Source organism: Delphinus delphis, chromosome 10, assembly GCF_949987515.2.
Source record: "Delphinus delphis chromosome 10, mDelDel1.2, whole genome shotgun sequence".
NCBI lineage: Eukaryota > Metazoa > Chordata > Mammalia > Artiodactyla > Delphinidae > Delphinus > Delphinus delphis.
Window position 1 is genome coordinate 29,929,857 of NC_082692.2, and position 17,677 is coordinate 29,947,533.

General features: G+C 41.7%; 1 protein-coding gene across 3 annotated transcripts in view; it reads left to right on the forward strand.

The window, feature by feature from the left end:
- RCAN2 (regulator of calcineurin 2) overlaps positions 1-17,677 on the forward strand; it is a 265,692-nt gene that overhangs the window by 234,722 nt on the left and 13,293 nt on the right. For all 3 annotated transcript variants that reach the window (XM_060021714.1, XM_060021715.1, XM_060021716.1), the window contains 2 exons: positions 7,685-7,858; positions 10,007-10,178. In XM_060021714.1, coding sequence (XP_059877697.1) covers positions 7,685-7,858; positions 10,007-10,178 — 346 coding nt within the window. The remainder of the gene's footprint in view (positions 1-7,684; positions 7,859-10,006; positions 10,179-17,677) is intronic.

Here is a 17,677-nt window from a genome sequence, read left to right on the forward strand (position 1 = left end):
CACTGAGAAGTGATAAACCGAAATGAATTGTTTCATTCTTCAGCTGTTTCGGGAGGTGTTATCTGACAGACGAGAGCCTTGTGAGTTTGAGGGAAGCTGAATTTCTTATTAAGATAATTTATACCCAAAGGGATCATAACTGAGAAAACTGAAAAATATATGAAGGCGTAAAGCATCGTTTGGAACGCAGTAAAGGCACCATTGGATTTCTCTGGCAGCCACGTTTTCCAGGACAGGACTCTTCTTCTGGATGGACAAGGAAAGCTGTTTTTTCTCATTTTGGTTTTTCAGACTTCTCACTTGTTTGCATGGCATCCATGGTATATCGGTAGTATAAACAACTTGACCTTACTAGTTCTGGTTTTGCTAACTAGTTAGTCGGGTGACCTTGTGGAGGTCATCCACTTCTTTGGCTTTCGTGTGTTACTCAAGGATAATAGTAATTCCATCTCTCCTTCAAAGGGCTTTAGTGAAGATTTAATGAGATAATATATTAGACAATATTTTTTATCTGCAACCCGTCTGGTTTAGAATTAAACTGAAGGTAATATTTCAACGTTCTGATAGTCTATAATATACCTTGGGGTTTTTGTATCAACCAATCAAGTAGAATCCATTGAGTACTTCCTAAGTCCCAAGGATGCTGTTAAAGGCTGTTGACTTAAAAAATAATTGTTGCTTCCATTTTGATCGGAAACTATAATGAATCACCTGCTACTCGGTCTGTGTTTTGTAGCCACTGAGGCCAGCATTCTCCACATCACCGGAGCTTCTTTATGAGGACCCTGGACAGATCCTTCTGCCTGGTTTTAAGACCAGGCTCATCTTTACCCTGTTGGCCCTGAGAATTGCATAACTGATGAGGATCATGTCAGCTTTGAGAAAAATTAGAGGCAAAATGTTGGCCCACCCGTGGCAAATGGTCAAGACTCTATGAGAAGCTTTTCACCTTTTCTGAGGAGTCCTCCTTCTTGGCTTTATCTTTCTACCCTTGTTTTCCTCTTTTTCTCTACCCAGTTTCTGTTTTTATTTTATTTTGTTCTTATATGTCTTTATAAGGCATGTTAGAATCTTTTTTTAATGTGGGGCACAAATAATAAATAAAGGACTAATTATAACAGAGATAAAGTAAGAAGGTTTAAGGAAAACTGCAGTGAACTTCTCCAGGGAAAGCAGTCAATGCTTCCACTGGTAGCAATTCGTCCATACCTGCCTCCACACTGTCCAGACCACTCAAGAAAAGCAGATACATTTAAAGGTAGAAAATGGGCTTCCCTGGTGGCGCAGTGGTTGAGAGTCCGCCTGCCGATGCAGGGGACACGGGTTCGTGCCCTGGTCCGGGAGGATACCACATACCCCGGAGCGGCTGGGCCTGTGAGCCATGGCCGCTGGGCCTGTGCGTCCAGAGCCTGTGCTCCGCAATGGGAGAGGCCACAACAGTGAGAGGCCCGTGTACTGCAAAAAAAAAGAAATAAATAAAATAAAATAAAGGTAGAAAATGTTAAATTCCAAAGTGTTCCTATTTGAAACCATAGAATTATTTGATTTCAAATGTGGCCTGAGTTAGGCCTGGATCTCCATTCTCTGGTAAGCAGCCACTTTCACAATTTTCAGGCATACTACCGGAAATGTCTTTATGTGTACCTTGTAATCCTTGCTATATAAAAGGTGAAGCTGATGAAAATTGATGAGGGTAAAAATATCAACTTCTGCTTTGGACCCCAAGCCCCCCAGACCTGCATGGTCTTACCACCTACCTCATTCTCCTTTTCTGGTTATCTTGTCTACCCTGCTAAGGGTGTCAGTTTCTCAGGATACCCTCCATTGACACAGCATCCTCCCCTGTGTTCACGTCCTCATCCAGCCCCACTCTTCACCCCTGGTCCTTCTTCTCCCACCAACATCCTCTCCTAGCCTCTCTCACTTTCTTCTCTAGAGCCCCTTGTTAATTTTTCTAAGAGTACAATTCGTGTTCTAAAATAATCCCTCCACATCCTCCCCATACCAATCCTAGATTACTCTTTTTTTTTTTTTTTTGCGGTACGCGGGCCTCTCGCTGCTGTGGCCTCTCCCGTTGCAGAGTACAGGCTCCGGACGCGCAGGCTCAGCGGCCATGGTTCACGGGCCCAGCCACTCTGTGGCATGTGGGATCTTCTCAGACCGGGGCACGAACCCATGTCCCCTGCATCGGCAGGGGGACGCTCAACCACTGCGCCACCAGGGAAGCCCCCTAGATTACTCTTGACGACATTTATCCCCTGGGCATCGCTCAAGTGGAGGCAGACCATTCCTTGACCCCCATCATGCTGTACCCTTCAGATTCTCACTAGACCCCTTGTCTTCACCCCATGCCAACTAAATCCTTACTTTTTCTGAAGTCCTATCATGCAGCAGTTCTCAAAGAGTAGTCTACAGACTCCTGGAAGTTCCCATGAGGTCAAAACTATTTCCATAATAATACTAAGACATTATTTGCTTTTTCAACCATGTTGACATTTACACCCATGGTGCAAAAGCAATAGTGGTTAAAACTCCTGGTACTTTGGTATGAATCAGTGCAGTGGCACCTAACTGTACTTACTAGTATTTGTATTCTTCACAGCCACACACTCACAGTTAAAAAAAAAAAAAAAAAAAAGTGCAATAAAGAAAAATACCTATTTAACTTCAGAATGTCCTTGATGAAGCAGTTAAAGTTATTAGTTTTATTAACTATTCTTGAGCACATGCCTTTTTAATAATCTGAACAATGAAATGAGAAGTACACATAAAGCAGTTCTGTGGCATACCAAAATACAATATGTGACTTCAGAAAATGTTCTAAGATGTTCTAAGCTGCACTAGATACTTATTTTTCTCCTGGAACACAGAAAGAACAACTAACAGAAAAACCATAGTTATGCAGACATAGATATTTGGCGGACATTATATCAAAAATGAATGAATGAGTGTGTCACTTGAAGGAAAATAACTGACAGTGTCTGTTGCCAATGATAAAGAACATACTTTCAAGCAAAAATTAGAATTTTGGAAAACTTGTATCCACCAACAAGGATATGACAGCTTTCCAATACGGAAAGACTTTTTGATAAGATAGGTGGTAATATTAGTGAATGTGATTTTTGATATTGTGTAATGAAATGTGTCAACATTTGGAAAAGCTGTATAACTCAAGGAACCAATATTTTCCAAATGACTGATGTACACTATGACAGAATCCTGCATGAGTAAAAAATCCACTAAAGATGCAAAGTAGATAAATGGATTTTAATATAATCAAATAAAAATGTTATTTGATTATGGCTTCAGATTCAACATTGCAATAGACTTTTAGGAACTGACACTAGTTGAGTTTTGATGAAGTATCAAGGAAGAATATTCACAATTATTTGAAAGGTTATTGCAATGCTCTTCCCTTTTCCAACCACATATTTGGGTGAGGCCAGCTTTTCTTCAAACCCTTCAGACAAAACAGCATAATGTAACAGAAGCAGATGTGAGATTCCAGGTCTCTTCTATGAAGTCAGAAATGAAAGAGATTTGCAAAAATCTAAAACCAGGCCAGTCTTCTCATTAAATGTTATCTTTTTGGAGAAAACAGTTATTTTTCATAAAAAGATTATTTTGTCATATGATGGATTTATGATTGTTACTAGGAGATGAATTTATAAATAAATATTTTTCAATTTCTCAGTTTTAATTTCTAGTACAATAAATGTGAATAGATAAAATTCACATTAACAAAGTTCTTTAGGATAGACTTAGAGATTCTCATACTAAGCGAAGTAAGTCAGGCAGAGAAAGACAAATATATGATATCACTTATATGTGGAATCTAAAATATGACACAAATGAACTTATCTCCAAAACAGAAACAGACTCACAGACATAGAGAACAGACTTGTAGTTGCCAAGGGGGAGGGTGGGGGGAGGGGAGGGATGGATTGGGAAGTTGGGGTTAGCAGATGCAAACTCTTATATCTAGAATGGATAAACAACAAGGTCCTACTGTATAGCACAAGGAGCTATATTCAATATCCTGTGATAAACCATAACAGAAAAGAATATGAAAAAGAATGTATATATATTTATAACTCAATCATTTTGCTACACAGCAGAAGTTAACACATTGTAAATCAAGTATATTTCAATAAAATAAATTTTAAAAAAAAGTTCTTTAGGATCTTCCATCATTTTTGTGTGTAGCAAGGTCCAGAGACCAGAGTTTGAGATCATCGTTGTACAGCTTTATCCAAACCAGTGGCTAAAAAGAGAATAACTATTGAGGAAATTAACTTATTGTGTTTGTGGGGTACCAGACTGGAGGAAACTGGCAGCCAAAGGTCAGGAAAATATTACTGTGTGCCTGGTGGGAGCCTGGGCATCAAAACCATAGAAAATTTGCTGTAAAGGCAGGTGGAAGACCCCTGGGGCTGGCTCTGATCCAGTAACTGCTTTGTCTAAGGGTACACCTGGCACGTTCACTGCGCTGTATCTGCCTCTCGCCAGTTTGCTCTGGTATCCCGCTGCCTCAGCAAATGAAATGTTTGTCATGTCACTAGTGGGAGAAAAAATAGAGATAGCCAGCAAATTCCCAGTGCTTGGCCAGCTGTCTCCCCACCACTACAAGTTCTCAAAAGACCTGTGCAGAGAGGACAAGCCAAGTAAAAATTAGTTGTTTATTATTATTATCATTATAGTGATGGGTCCCAGATGGGCCAGTGAAAACCCTGGTCTCTGAGCCCTGGGCTGCACCCCCGGTCTGGTGGAAGACCTCTTTTTGCTTTTGGTCTAAGCCCAAAACAAGTGATATCAAAGAGGCTTCTGTCACCCGCCACCTCCAGCTTGCTGCCCGTATTAGCTGCCTGGGACCCTCTTTTGAAGAGTACAGTAGTGGAGAAAATAATTGCAGTCGTCACTGACGTCTGACATTCATATAACCCCTGCCCTAAGCCTGAAGCCCTGCCTCCTGGATTCCTTTCTCCTAATCCAGGCTCTTGAGGCCAAACAGCTGAGTGGGAAGCATAAAGAAGACATAAAACAAAAAGCAAGCAATTAGACTCCAAGGAAAAGAACACCTCCTCCCCCAAGGCTATGCTGAGGTCCTGGGGAGGGGGCAGGAAGGAAACTCCCACACTAGAAATGGAAAAACATAGAGCCACAAAGAAACCCATGGATTTTGTCCTAAAAGATATGATATGCCACATAGAAATAAGATCTTTTAATTTCTTAATTCCTCCCATTCCTGAAAATTCTCAGATTAATCAAACCACCAGCTTTGATTTTACCAGCGGAGACTATTCCCATTGTGAGGAACCGGAAAGCATTTTATTCACCAGGATTCTTGTTCAGGAAAACACAGGAGTGTTGGGAAAGAATTCCTAAGAAATTCTTAGGAAGCCCCAGGCTGAAGCCCCAGGCCTGGGAGTTGGCTGATCCCAAGGTTTGAGAGTTGAGAATGAAAAATACCCAAGGAACAAACAAGGAAAGACCCCTGTTTTGTTCTTGCTAGGGAAAGAGGAATAAGAACAGAGCCTGAAAAGGAGGAAGAACCCCTCAAATCTCTCCATAAATGTCATGAAACTGAAACAAACAGCTGTTTTGAAAAGGGTTATTATGGGATTATTATGAAATCGTGTGTGTGAATCTTTTGAAAATTATAAAAGTTCTATAGAACGTAAAGAATCTTTCACTCAATTAAAAAAATGTGGAAAAAATACATAAAGAAAAAAAAAGAGGTTCCCTATTAATGACATTCAACTTCTTTAAAAAAAATTGCCATGGTCACCAAGGTTTCAATAAACATCCTTATATGTAAACAAAAATAAAAACAGAAAACAAACAAAACATACACACAGAAAAAAAAAAAGACAAGTGTGTGTAGACATGAGTCAAAAATGGGCCAGTGTGTGGGCCACACACTGGGGAATCTCAGAAATGGGCAGCAGCCTTTGGAAAGATCACAAGCCTTGGACTTGAGGGTCTGAGACAAGTTCACTTGGATGTCCAAGAGGCAGGAAGACCTTCCCGGACATCTGAGTTCCTCTTCCCATGCAGCCTCGGAGGGCAGTGATTCTCTAACCTGACATCACCTTGTTGATTCTATTAGATGTGGTCACACAGGAGCCTTGGGGAAGCTTACTGCTCTCCATCTCTTGCTCTTATTAATGCAACGATCTCTCCCTCTCAGTCTAGCAGGGTAATTATGGATGTAATTGAAAACATCTCTGTATTCTGGTCCTGGCTCTGCCAATAACTGCCCATGTGACCGTGGGCAGGTCCTCGTCTCTTCAGACCTCAGAGCCCTGATTTGTAAAATGATGGAGGTGAGGAGGGAAAGGCTGAGTTAATTATCCCTTATGTCCCTTACAAATGCAAATGCAATGAATCTTGCAGTATTAATCTTTCATGCATCTTCATTCCCACTTGAACTCACTCTGATGACAAAATACCTTTTATTGTAGAAATAAAAGAGTCAGCGTTTTTTTTTGGTTTTATTTTTTTAATAGATGTTATTTCCTTAGTGGCAATTTCTCCTTTAAGAACACAGAGTAACTTAACATGCACTGGTTTTGTTACTCATAATAGGATCTTTTTTTTACTTTTTAAGCTAAGAGGAACTAGATAGGTGGTGTTAATATATATATATGTATTTTTTTTAATTCTCTAGTTTTCCTTTACGTCTTTCCCCATTCTTGCAGGTGTTCTCTTATTTGTGTCTGTGTCTGCCTCTCACCTTAGATTCCTAGATCATTGAGATTCAGAACAAAACGATCCTCATCTCTGTAGCCTTCTAAAACCTAAAGACCATCCTTTGTACAAAGTGAGCATTGAATAGATATTTCTTCAGTTGAATTGAAATTTGTATCAAATCAAAATTTTTTAATTATTGCTTTGTATTGTGATAGGCTTGGTTGTGCTGCAGAAATAAAATAATCCACAAATCTCAGTGGTTTCATGCACTAGAGAGTTCTTTTCCTTTGCCAAGGCAAAGTCAGCTATAGGATGGGGTGGGAGTTGGGAAAAAGATGTTTTCTGTTCCACAGAGTCACTCAGAGACCCAGGCTGAGGAGAATCCTACTTCTGACTACGCTACCATCTGGAGCACATGGCATCTTCAGGGAAAGAGACTGAAAATTTTCTCGAGGGCTTTCTTCCTGCTTTCTGTACCCATTTCATTGACCAGAACTAATCACATGGCACTGCCTGACTAGAAGGATTTTGGGTCGTGTGGGCTCCCATATATGTAGGCAAGAACAGTGCCCCCAAGCTTGATAATCACTAGCAATGTCCACCACGTGCTTTACTCAATAGCTATAATATTTTGGAGATAATGGACTCCTTTGAGAATCTTATGACCATTACGATCCCTGTCCCAGAAACAAACACATATATGTTGAAACACTCAACACTTTGCATAATTGTCAGGTTTTTCATGCATTTCTAACCCCATTCACTGGTCCCCCTACAGATCCCTAGACACAGGTTATGAGTCCTTTGACAGAATCCACAGGCATGTTTAGTAACTGGTAACAGACCAACAGGTGAAAAACAATACATTACAGTGCTCTGTTTTAATTTTATGTTAGGAAGAGCCTGTTTATTTACCTAGTTATTTGTTTTTGTCAGATCATAGTACAAGATATATGGCCAATGGACTTTCCTCTGTGTTTGTTTTTATCAGGAAAAATTTGAGGGTCTGTTCCGGACTTATGATGACTGTGTGACGTTCCAGCTATTTAAGAGTTTCAGACGTGTCCGAATAAACTTCAGCAATCCCAAATCTGCAGCCCGAGCCAGGATAGAGCTTCATGAAACCCAGTTCAGAGGGAAAAAATTAAAACTCTACTTTGCACAGGTAAGATCATTCTTTAACAAAGTGAATCCTTTTGCCCTGAATTATTTTTTTTTTTACCTTTTCAAAATGTAAATGGAGCCCTTTCTACTTTCAGATCGGCTTGTAGTCTATAATTCGTTCACTGAGAAACAAACTTATATCATGATTCCCAGGCAGGGACAGCAGAGTGGTTTAGAAAGCAGGTTCTGAGGGCCAACAGTCTTGGTTCTAATCTAGGCAGGTTACATAACCTCACTAGGCCTCAGTTTCCTCATCTGTAAAATGGGGATGATAACATACTCCCTACACTGTCATGAGGATTAAATGAATTACTGTGTGTTAAAGTGCTTAACATTCAGTAAATGCACAATGAATGCCAGCTAGTACTTGTAATAAGAATGCTCTGATCACAACTTAGCTAGCAGGGTTATAATTAAATTATATGACAGTTTTAATGGACTGTATACCTTTTCAGTGATTCATACCCATGAGAAAAAGTTACAAACATATGGAAATCAATATCGTGTTTTATTTTATCCAAAAATAAATTCTGGCTATTATAAAAAGGCACGGGTAATTCTTGGCAATATTTATGAAGTCCACAGCAGTAGAAAAATCAATGTCCATAATGTTTCATTAGTGTCTTCATTTCATTGTTAGTTATCTCAATCCATCTGTTATTGGTCTGTAAGGATCATTTCCGCCTTTGGACTCTGAAGAGATGACACAATGAAAGGAGCATAGACTTTACTTCTTTTTAAAGCTGAATAGTATTCCATTGTATGTATATATCATATTTTCTTTATCCATTCATGTGTCCATGAACATTTAGGTTGTATCCACGTCTTGACGATTTCAAATAGTGCTACAATGAATATAGGAGAGCTAATATTTGTTCAATGTCCTGATTTCAATTCTTTTGGATAAATACCCAGGAGTAGAATTGCTAGATCGTATGGTAGTTCTATTTTAATTTTTTTTGAGGAATCCCCCCATTTTGTTTTCCAAGGCAGCTGCTCGATTTGCATTCCCACCAACAGTGTGGAAGAGTTCCAGTTTCTCCGCATTCACACCAACACTTGTTGTCTTTTGTTCTTTTGATCATAGCCATTCTGACAGGTGTGAGGTGATATCTCATTATGGTTTTGATTTGCAGTTCCCTGATGATTAGTGATGTTGATCCTTTTTTCTTTTACCTATTGGCCATTTGTATGTCTTCTTTATAGACGTGTCTATTCAAGTCCTCAGCCCACTTTTTAATCAGGTTATTAGGGTTGGTTGAGCCAAAAGGTAGAAACAACCCAAATGTTCAAAAATGGGTGAACAGATATACAAATTGTAGTCTATCCATTCAGTAGAATATTGTCCAACCATAAAAAGGAATGAAGTACTAATACATGCTACATCGTGGATGAATCTTGAAAACATTCTGCTAAGTGAAAGAAGCTGGATGCAAAATATCACGTGTTCTATGAGTTGATTATAAGAAATGTCCAGGATAGGCAAATCCACAGAAACAGAAAGCAAATGGATGGTTGCCACGGTCTGACCAGAGGCAGAAATGGTAGTAACTGTTTAATGGGTACAGGGTTCCTCTGGGGTAATAAAAATACTTTGAATCTCGATAGTAGTGGTGATTGCACAATATTGGGCATATACTAAATGCCACTGAAATTGTTCGGTTTAAAATGGTTTAATTTCAAATTATGTGACTGTCACCTCAATTAAAAGAGAGAGAGAGAGAGAGAGAGAGGAAGGGAGAAAGGAAGGTGGGAAGGAAGGAAGGAAGAAAGGATGGGGAGGGGAGGGGAGGAGCAAGGAGGGGTCTTAGGACCAGCACCATCAGCATCGCCTGGGAACTTGTTAGCAATGCAGATTCTCAGGCCCTGCTCCCGATCTCAGAAACTCCAGGAGCGGGGCTCAGCAGTCCGACTCAGTAAGCTTCCCAGGTCATTCTTAGGCAGCTAAATGTTGAGCTCCACTTATCTGCGGATCAAATAAGGTAACTGAGCACGTGGTGTGTGGTCAGTAGTCACTATTATTGTAGCCTGGCTCATTGGTTCACTTGTCACACCTGGCTGAGAGCCAGGCTCTGCGTCTTAGTGGAACAACGTGGCACATCCGAGGCCACAATGAATCATGTGTCTTCATTTCTGCTGTGTTTGAAAGGTCCAGACTCCAGAGACAGACGGAGACAAACTGCATTTGGCTCCACCACAGCCCGCCAAACAGTTTCTCATCTCACCCCCTGCCTCTCCTCCTGTCGGCTGGCAGCCCATCAGTGATGCCACACCAGTCCTTAACTATGACCTCCTCTATGCCGTGGCCAAACTAGGACCAGGTAAGCTCTGTGGGCCTTCCTGAAAATAAATATTTGTCAGCAACTTAGAAAAGCCAAACAAGATAACAGTCCTGAAATCCTGGGCTCCCAGTAACATCTGCATTTCTAATGGGTTTATCGCTGTATGTGGCCAGTGAGAGGAATGATGAATGAAAATGCAGCGTCAGACTTTATACCTGTTCAAAAACAATTCAGAAACTGGCACGAAAATGTCAGTCCGTGCAAATTCTGGATTGCAATGAAGATATTCTAAGTTTGCAAAACAGGCAAAACGAGCTCTACCAGCTGGCACGACAAGGCTTCTATGCTGTGCAGCCTTGTTTTACTGCTGCCACGGCTGTGCCCAGGAATCTTCTGCTACAAGACAAGCCACCTGCCAAAGTGAAGCCTCTAAGTCCCCAAGAAGCCAGTCACAATAGCCTCTAACTTTAGAAAAATCTATGGTCATTTTGTTCCAGTGTTGGTACCTGTAGCTTGGATGCTCTCATTTTCACTGCAGTGTAGTATTCCACTGGGCGATTCCACCACCATTCTGTATTCATCCACTCTCCTGTTGACGGACGTTTGGATGGTTTCCAGACGCACTTATCCAAAAGCTTATGTTTTATACCTAGAAGTGATGCTGTCCTCAATTTCAGCAGATGGTGCCACGTTGTACGCCATAGTTTTCCTATATTATAGCAGGAGAGGAAGTGGTGGAGAGTGGGTGGTCCGAAACCAGGTGGCAGCTGAGGTTTTAGGCACCAAACATCCAAAGGTAAATAATGGCCATTGTGTCTTCTCTCTCTTCCAGTGGTTCTCCCGCTGTGAGAGGGGGCTGACCGCACCCCGAGAGGTTCTGATTTAATTGACTTGGGTCAACTCAGGCATTGGTATTTTTAAAAATCTCCCCAGGTGATTCTGATGTGCAGATGAGTTCAAGAACCACTGGTAGCCAAATACCGGGGCTGTTAAATTTATAATACGTTCATATCAGTACTTTTTAGTGTGGTCAGGAAAACATTTGGCATCAGAATCTCCCACCCCAGAAATCTGCAGTTTTAATGAGCACATGTGCTGATTCTTGCATATACTGAAATTTAAGAATCCTGGGTATGAGGGTGACCCGCTCTCCTGGTTCACGCAGACTCAGGGGTCCTGGGAACTTGTGATTCTAAAACCGAGAAATTCCCAGGCAATTCAGGGAAAGCTGACCATCCTACTGGGTCTTCAGATTTGATTAATAATTACTCCCTGCAAGAGAATTACTGGCTGTCCCATGTGTAGCATTAAAGTCAGATTACAGCACTTTCCAGGGGAGGGTCTTTGGGTGTTTCTTTGTAATCACCGACCAGTCACTCAGCTTCCCGAAGCCTTTAAAATAACCATTGTTTTCAACTACTGAGAAGCAGTAGGTGTCTAACTCCTAAGATGGGCTGAGGAAAAAAGCAATATAATAATAAGGGAGATGTTTATGGAATGTGATTTCCTTGAAAGTCTAGTCCACATACAGGAATTCTGGACATACGCACTCCCACGTGCATGGTATGTGCAAATGTTGTAGAGTGTGTACGATAAATCAAGTCTGCTCATCAAGGCTATGACCCATTTCTCCCAGTAATTCAGGACACTTCAGAAGCAGGACCAATGAAAGCTGCCATCCTTGGAGCTGCTCCTTTGACTCCCAAGCAGATATTAACAAGAACACAGTTGAACATCTGGTACAGCTGTTTTGAATGTCAGCAAACAGAGCTCTACACAGAATCACTAAGGTCTTGGCTAGAGGGCCTAGGAGTCACTGGCCAACTTACATTTTACAGGAGGGGAAACTGAGGCCCAGAGAGGAGGGCAGAAATGACTTGCCAGTGACAGGACCAGGGCCCTGAGGCAGTACTCTTCCTGCTTCACTCTTTATAAAGGAAGTCCAGGCTAAATCAGACTTTCGGATCCCAGCTGGCCTCTGGTCTACTCACTGTAATCCAGTAAATTAAAATCATTTTTTATCCAGAGCCTAAAAGAAAATTCATTTATAGTCAGTGTTCTCAAAGCTTGATGCAAAGGCGAGATAAGGCCAAGTGTCAGACACCTGCACTGGCTCACTGAGCTGAGTCCCAGGTCTGGAGGGCACTGCCAGGCACCAGTGTGACCTGCGACTGACAGAGGCAGAAGGAGTAGAGGCAATGGGAACCAGGTCTCAGAAGGGAAGCTCACAGAACCTGGTTCGGAGGAGTGAGAAAGTAGGAAGGAAACGGTCTTAAGGAGGCAGAAAAAAAGGGGGTTCTTTTTAGAGTTGTGAATAATTTATCGACAGTGTTAAAAATTCATGCCTTTTGCCTTAATTGTGCCGCTAACCTATGAGCCTCACCTTCCCTCACCAAGTAAATCTACCAGTTCTGAAGTGCCCTGTGGTGCAGTCAACACGGAAGTAGGCACTATTAATATTCCCATTTCCCATATCTGACCACCGAGCTGTAGAGAGGTGAACACACTTGCTTGGGGTGACACAGCTAGTTGGGGGCGGAGACAAATGTCAACCCTGGCTCTTCTGACCATCACTGGGCCAGATCCAATGATCTCTATTAAGGATCCTAGCTGCCTGGGTGGACTTTAGGCCAACTCTGCTCTGACATGGGCAGAACATTTATCTCAACCCTCCCTTGACAGTCACCTCTAACACCATCATAACTTCCAGAAAGTCTAATCCAGGGTCTCATAGGTGTGCAAATGAAGATCTGTGCGCTATGTGGGCAACGGCGAATGTGGAGACTCTCCTGCTCTTTATAGATGACTGATATCCGCGTCCCACAGAACAGCTGCAGTTTGGGTGTCTTCTCTTCATTTATCCTTCTCTCCATTCCTTGCCAGCTGTTTGAGGCTGTTTCTTTTTATTTAGTTATCCACGTGTCCTGTTCCAGCGTCCTTGAAGCTTCTGCACCCCACACAGATGAATGATTTATACCCAACAATGGAGGCGAAAATATCACAGAGGTTCTAGTAGAGGCCTGGGCCTCTGGCGGCTGTTTCGGCTGCACTGATGAGAGGGCAGGGCCACAGCCTGCATCCCCCCACCCGCACCTCTGCCCCCTCCGCAACCAGGTGCCAAGGCAAGGAATTACTCCTTCAGTCTCCTCCTGGAACTTTCCACAAATGCTCACTTCCCCTTGTGGTAATTTTCTGTTGTTCATCTTTCTGTCTTTTCTGCTTTTTGAGGGGAGAATGCAGGTTTCATTCATTTTGGTATTCCCAGGGCCTGATAGCAGTTTGCACATAGTAGATACTCAATAAATATCGAATGAATGAATGAATGAGCCCCCCTAGAGTTAATTCTTCATTGGCAAATGGCTGCTGCTTTATGGCTTTAGCCAGACTGAGTCAGGCAGCACTGAATTAATGTTTTCTCCACCAAGAGGACTTCTAGCATTTCCATTTGAAAAAATAATTTAGTAAAATTCTTTTTTTTTTTTTTTTTTTTTTTTTTGCTGTACGCGGATCTCTCACCGTTGTGGCCTCTCCCACTGCGGAGCACAGGCTCCAGACGCGCAGGCTCAGCGGCCATGGCTCACGGGCCCAGCCGCTCCGCGGCATGTGGGATCTTCCCGGACGGGGGCACGAACCCGTGTCCCCTGCATCGGCAGGCGGACTCTCAACCACTGTGCCACCAGGGAAGCCCTAAAATTCATTTTTTATTCCCTAGGCAGAATCATTTCAGTAACAAATTATAAGTCATTCCATGTTAAGGATGACTACCTCAATTCCAGCAGTAGAGAAATAAATTAGAATGAGAGCAGAGAAAAGCAACTCAAATGATCAAAGGAATGGTATTCTTCTTCCTTCGGAGGAGTGGCGAATAGTGCTCAGCTGGTTCAGCTGAGTGACTGAGAAGGGATGCAGAAATCTAAGGATACTGAAGAAAAGTAACTCTAACGAAAGAGCATCTCTGAGCAGGGATCCGGAGTGAGACGGTCCTCGGGCCCGGGATCACGTTGGCAAACCAGCTGATTTGTGGGAGCTTTGGCACGTCTAGCTGCCCATGGAAGGCAGTCGTGTGCTCTATTTAGACCCTTTCATGGAGGATAAATGGGAGAGTGAGAACACAGGCCTTAGCTCAGACAGGAAGGGGCAAAACAGCACCTCGTTCTTTAAGCAAGGCACACTGGTGACCCTCTTCCAGAGAGGGGCAACTTGTGCTCCCCGGAACTTCTAAAGAAGCTCTTGAAACGAGCATGGAGGGAACAGTGCAATTACAAAGGGACCATGATCAAACCCAAGCTTGTGGGTTTCCTCTGAGATCCTTTGAAATCCTTAATGGGATGTTACGACATGAGACCAGGGCCACCCAACACTGGACAAGCATCTCTCTGTACTATTTATTATAGTGAGAACAAATTCATAGTGCGGAAAATATATGAGAGGCACAATTTCAAACATTTTTAACCACTGTCTCCATGACTATATGTTCTGTTTTTCATCCAGAGAGTAAGTAAAATAGATAAATAAGGGGAAAGCTGTAAATAGAAACAATGGTTAAAACTTACATATGGGGCTTACTGTGTGTCAGGCATTGTTCTAAACACCTTACTATATAGATTATCTCATTTAACGTTCACTGTGACTCTACGAGAAGGTGGTGTTATTCTCCTCATTTATACAGCTGGGGAATGTGAGGCACAGAGTGGTTAAGTAATTTGCCCAAGGCTACACAGCTGGTAAGTTAAAATACGTCCCTCTGCCCCTGGTGAGAAACAGAAAGGATTAATGAAGCCGGCACCCTTACCTTGAAGAGTGCAAAGTTTGCAAAACCAGGGAGTTCTCTTGAAGAGTAAAATTAATTTCTCCAAAAGAAATTCCAGACTGTTGCAAGAGGACATTTTAAAAATACAAAAGAACTTAGACATTTGTTCCTCCAAATTTCATTTCTCTGTTTATTGGCACCTCCTAAAATGTATCCACAGCATCGGTTCTTTAAGGCAAGTTTGATGCTTTCCTCTAATGTCAAGCAGGACATGTGAATCAGAATTCACTATCCTCTGCTCTTTTTAAAGGACAGGTCTATATAAAACAGAAGCTTTCTATGCAAATCAGAACTACAATGAGGTATCACCTCACTCCGGTCAGAATGGCCATCATCAAAAAGTCTACAAATAATAAATGCTGAAGAGGGTGTGGAGAAAAAGGAACCCTCCTACACTGTTGGTAGGAATGTAAATTGGTATAGCCACTATGGAGAACAGTATGGAGGTTCCCTCAAAAACTAAAAATAGAGTCACCATGTGATGCAGCAATCCCACTCCTGGGCATATATCTGGAAAAGACGAAAACTAATTCAAAAAGATAAATGCACCCCAATGTTCATAGCAGCACTATTTACAACAGCCAAGACATGGACGCAACCTAAGTGTCCATCGATAGATGAATGGATAAAGAAGATGAGGTATAGATATGCAATAAAATATTACTCAGCCATAAAAAAGAATGAAATAATGCCATTTGCAGCAACATGGATGGACCTAGAGGTTATCATGCTAAGCGTAGTAAGTCAGACAGAGAAAGACAAATATCATATGATGTCGCTTATATGTGGGATCTAAAGAAAATGATACAAATGAACTTATTTATAAGAGAGAAACAGACTCACAGACATGGAAAACAAACTTATGGTTAGCAAAAGGGAAAGGTGGGGGGAGGGATAAATTAGGAGTTTGGGATTAATAGGTACACACTACTATATATAAAATAAACAACAAGGACCTACTTATTCACAGGGAACTATATTCAATATCATGTAATAAACTATAATGGGAAAGAACCTGAAAAACATTTTATATATATATATATATATATATATATGCTAGAAACTAACACAATGTTGTAAATCAACTATACTTCAATTAAAAAAATCAAAAAAACAGAAGCTTTCTACATTTATATTAATTCCCCTAGTGAATTTACAGACACCCATCATTTAACAATGACCTGGACAAAATAAGATGAGCTTTTTCCTGGTGGAGAATGAATCGGATATTTTCTTTTGTTTATTTTATAATGCCTATTATTTCTGACTCCAGAAAGAGTATAATCCTGTGTTCTTTTTGGATGTAAAACAAAATAGGAAACACAAAACCCAGCCCAGCAAAACAGCTTATCTGTACACATTAGCAAAATGGCAAAATAGAGGGATGTCCGTGGCACTAGATGGGTGGTCAGTCAGAGGTGGGCTGTGAAATGTCAGCTTATTCTGCTCTCTAGGATGGCTCTGGAAGGTCAAGTTCATTGTCACTGGAAATGCCTGCAAGGAGAAATATGGAAAGTCATTGTCTGGGCCTTTTTTTCCTCCTGCTATTTTTAGCTCTTGTTAGAGAGATCAATTTTAGTTAACTGCAGAGGAGGGCTTAAAATGGTGCTCGAGTTTCGAGTTGCGTACATCGGCTATATTTAGATTTTTTTCCAAATTCTTCTCCATCAAAACATGTCATAGTAATTGCTGGTTTGATTCTCAGTATACATTGTTTCTCCCCAAACAGAAAATAGATTTCATTAATACGTGTCACGTATAAGGAAGAAACATTTTCTATTCCAGGCTCATTGATTCCAAGGTAGGGAAAATTCCATTTTTTAAATATAGATGAACACCTATATTTGGGGTACCTGTAGCATGACCGCTATCTAAGCCCCAGTTCTTGTTCGACAACTGCTATACTCTGATCACAGACACAAAAAGCAAATAAAACAGCCAGTCCCAGGGTTCCATGTAGCGCAGTCTCTGCACGTCACCCCCGACCCGAGGGACACGCAGATTTGTGAGCCCAGGACATGAGCTCCTTATTTTACACCTACTTTCGAAGAATTTTCCCGGGGGGGGGGGGGTGATGTTAAAGGGGCTTTTCTTCTTAGCATATATTCCACAATTATCCTCAATCACTACTGAGTAGCAAGATGAAATATTTCCTCTTCTTATTTCACAGGTAAAATATACACGTTGTAGGAAAACGGGAAAGACACAGGAGCAAAACGTGGGAGCGTGGGCGTGTGTGCGCATGCGCCATGCGCATACCCGTAGTCCCAATGCCAGGTTGCTATTTTTGGGAAAGGAGGAACAGGGTGATCATTCCCAGATTGGAGAACCTCCTGATTCTATGGCCAAATACAAAGTGAGAGTGCGTCCACTTCCCTTCCTCACGTCTGCATTTTCCTCTCATCCCAGGAACACAAGCCCCTCCTCGCAGGCTCCGGGGACCCTGTCTCCCTGGTTTCTCTTTTTCTTTCCACCTTCTCCCTCTCTGGTTCCCTTGGTCCTTTACCTCCACCTAGGGTTCCACTCCTTTGTCTCAACCACTAATGCAGGGGCCTCAATCCGTTGTCCCCATGAATTCCCTTCAGGTCCTAAATGACTCAGGAGGGAATGAAGATAGATGGCCACCTAATCCAGTCTTAGGGGAAAAGCCCCAGAAGATAAGCAAACTTTATTTTTTTTTTACTGAAGGGTAGTTGATTTACAATATTATGTTAGTTTCAGGAGTACA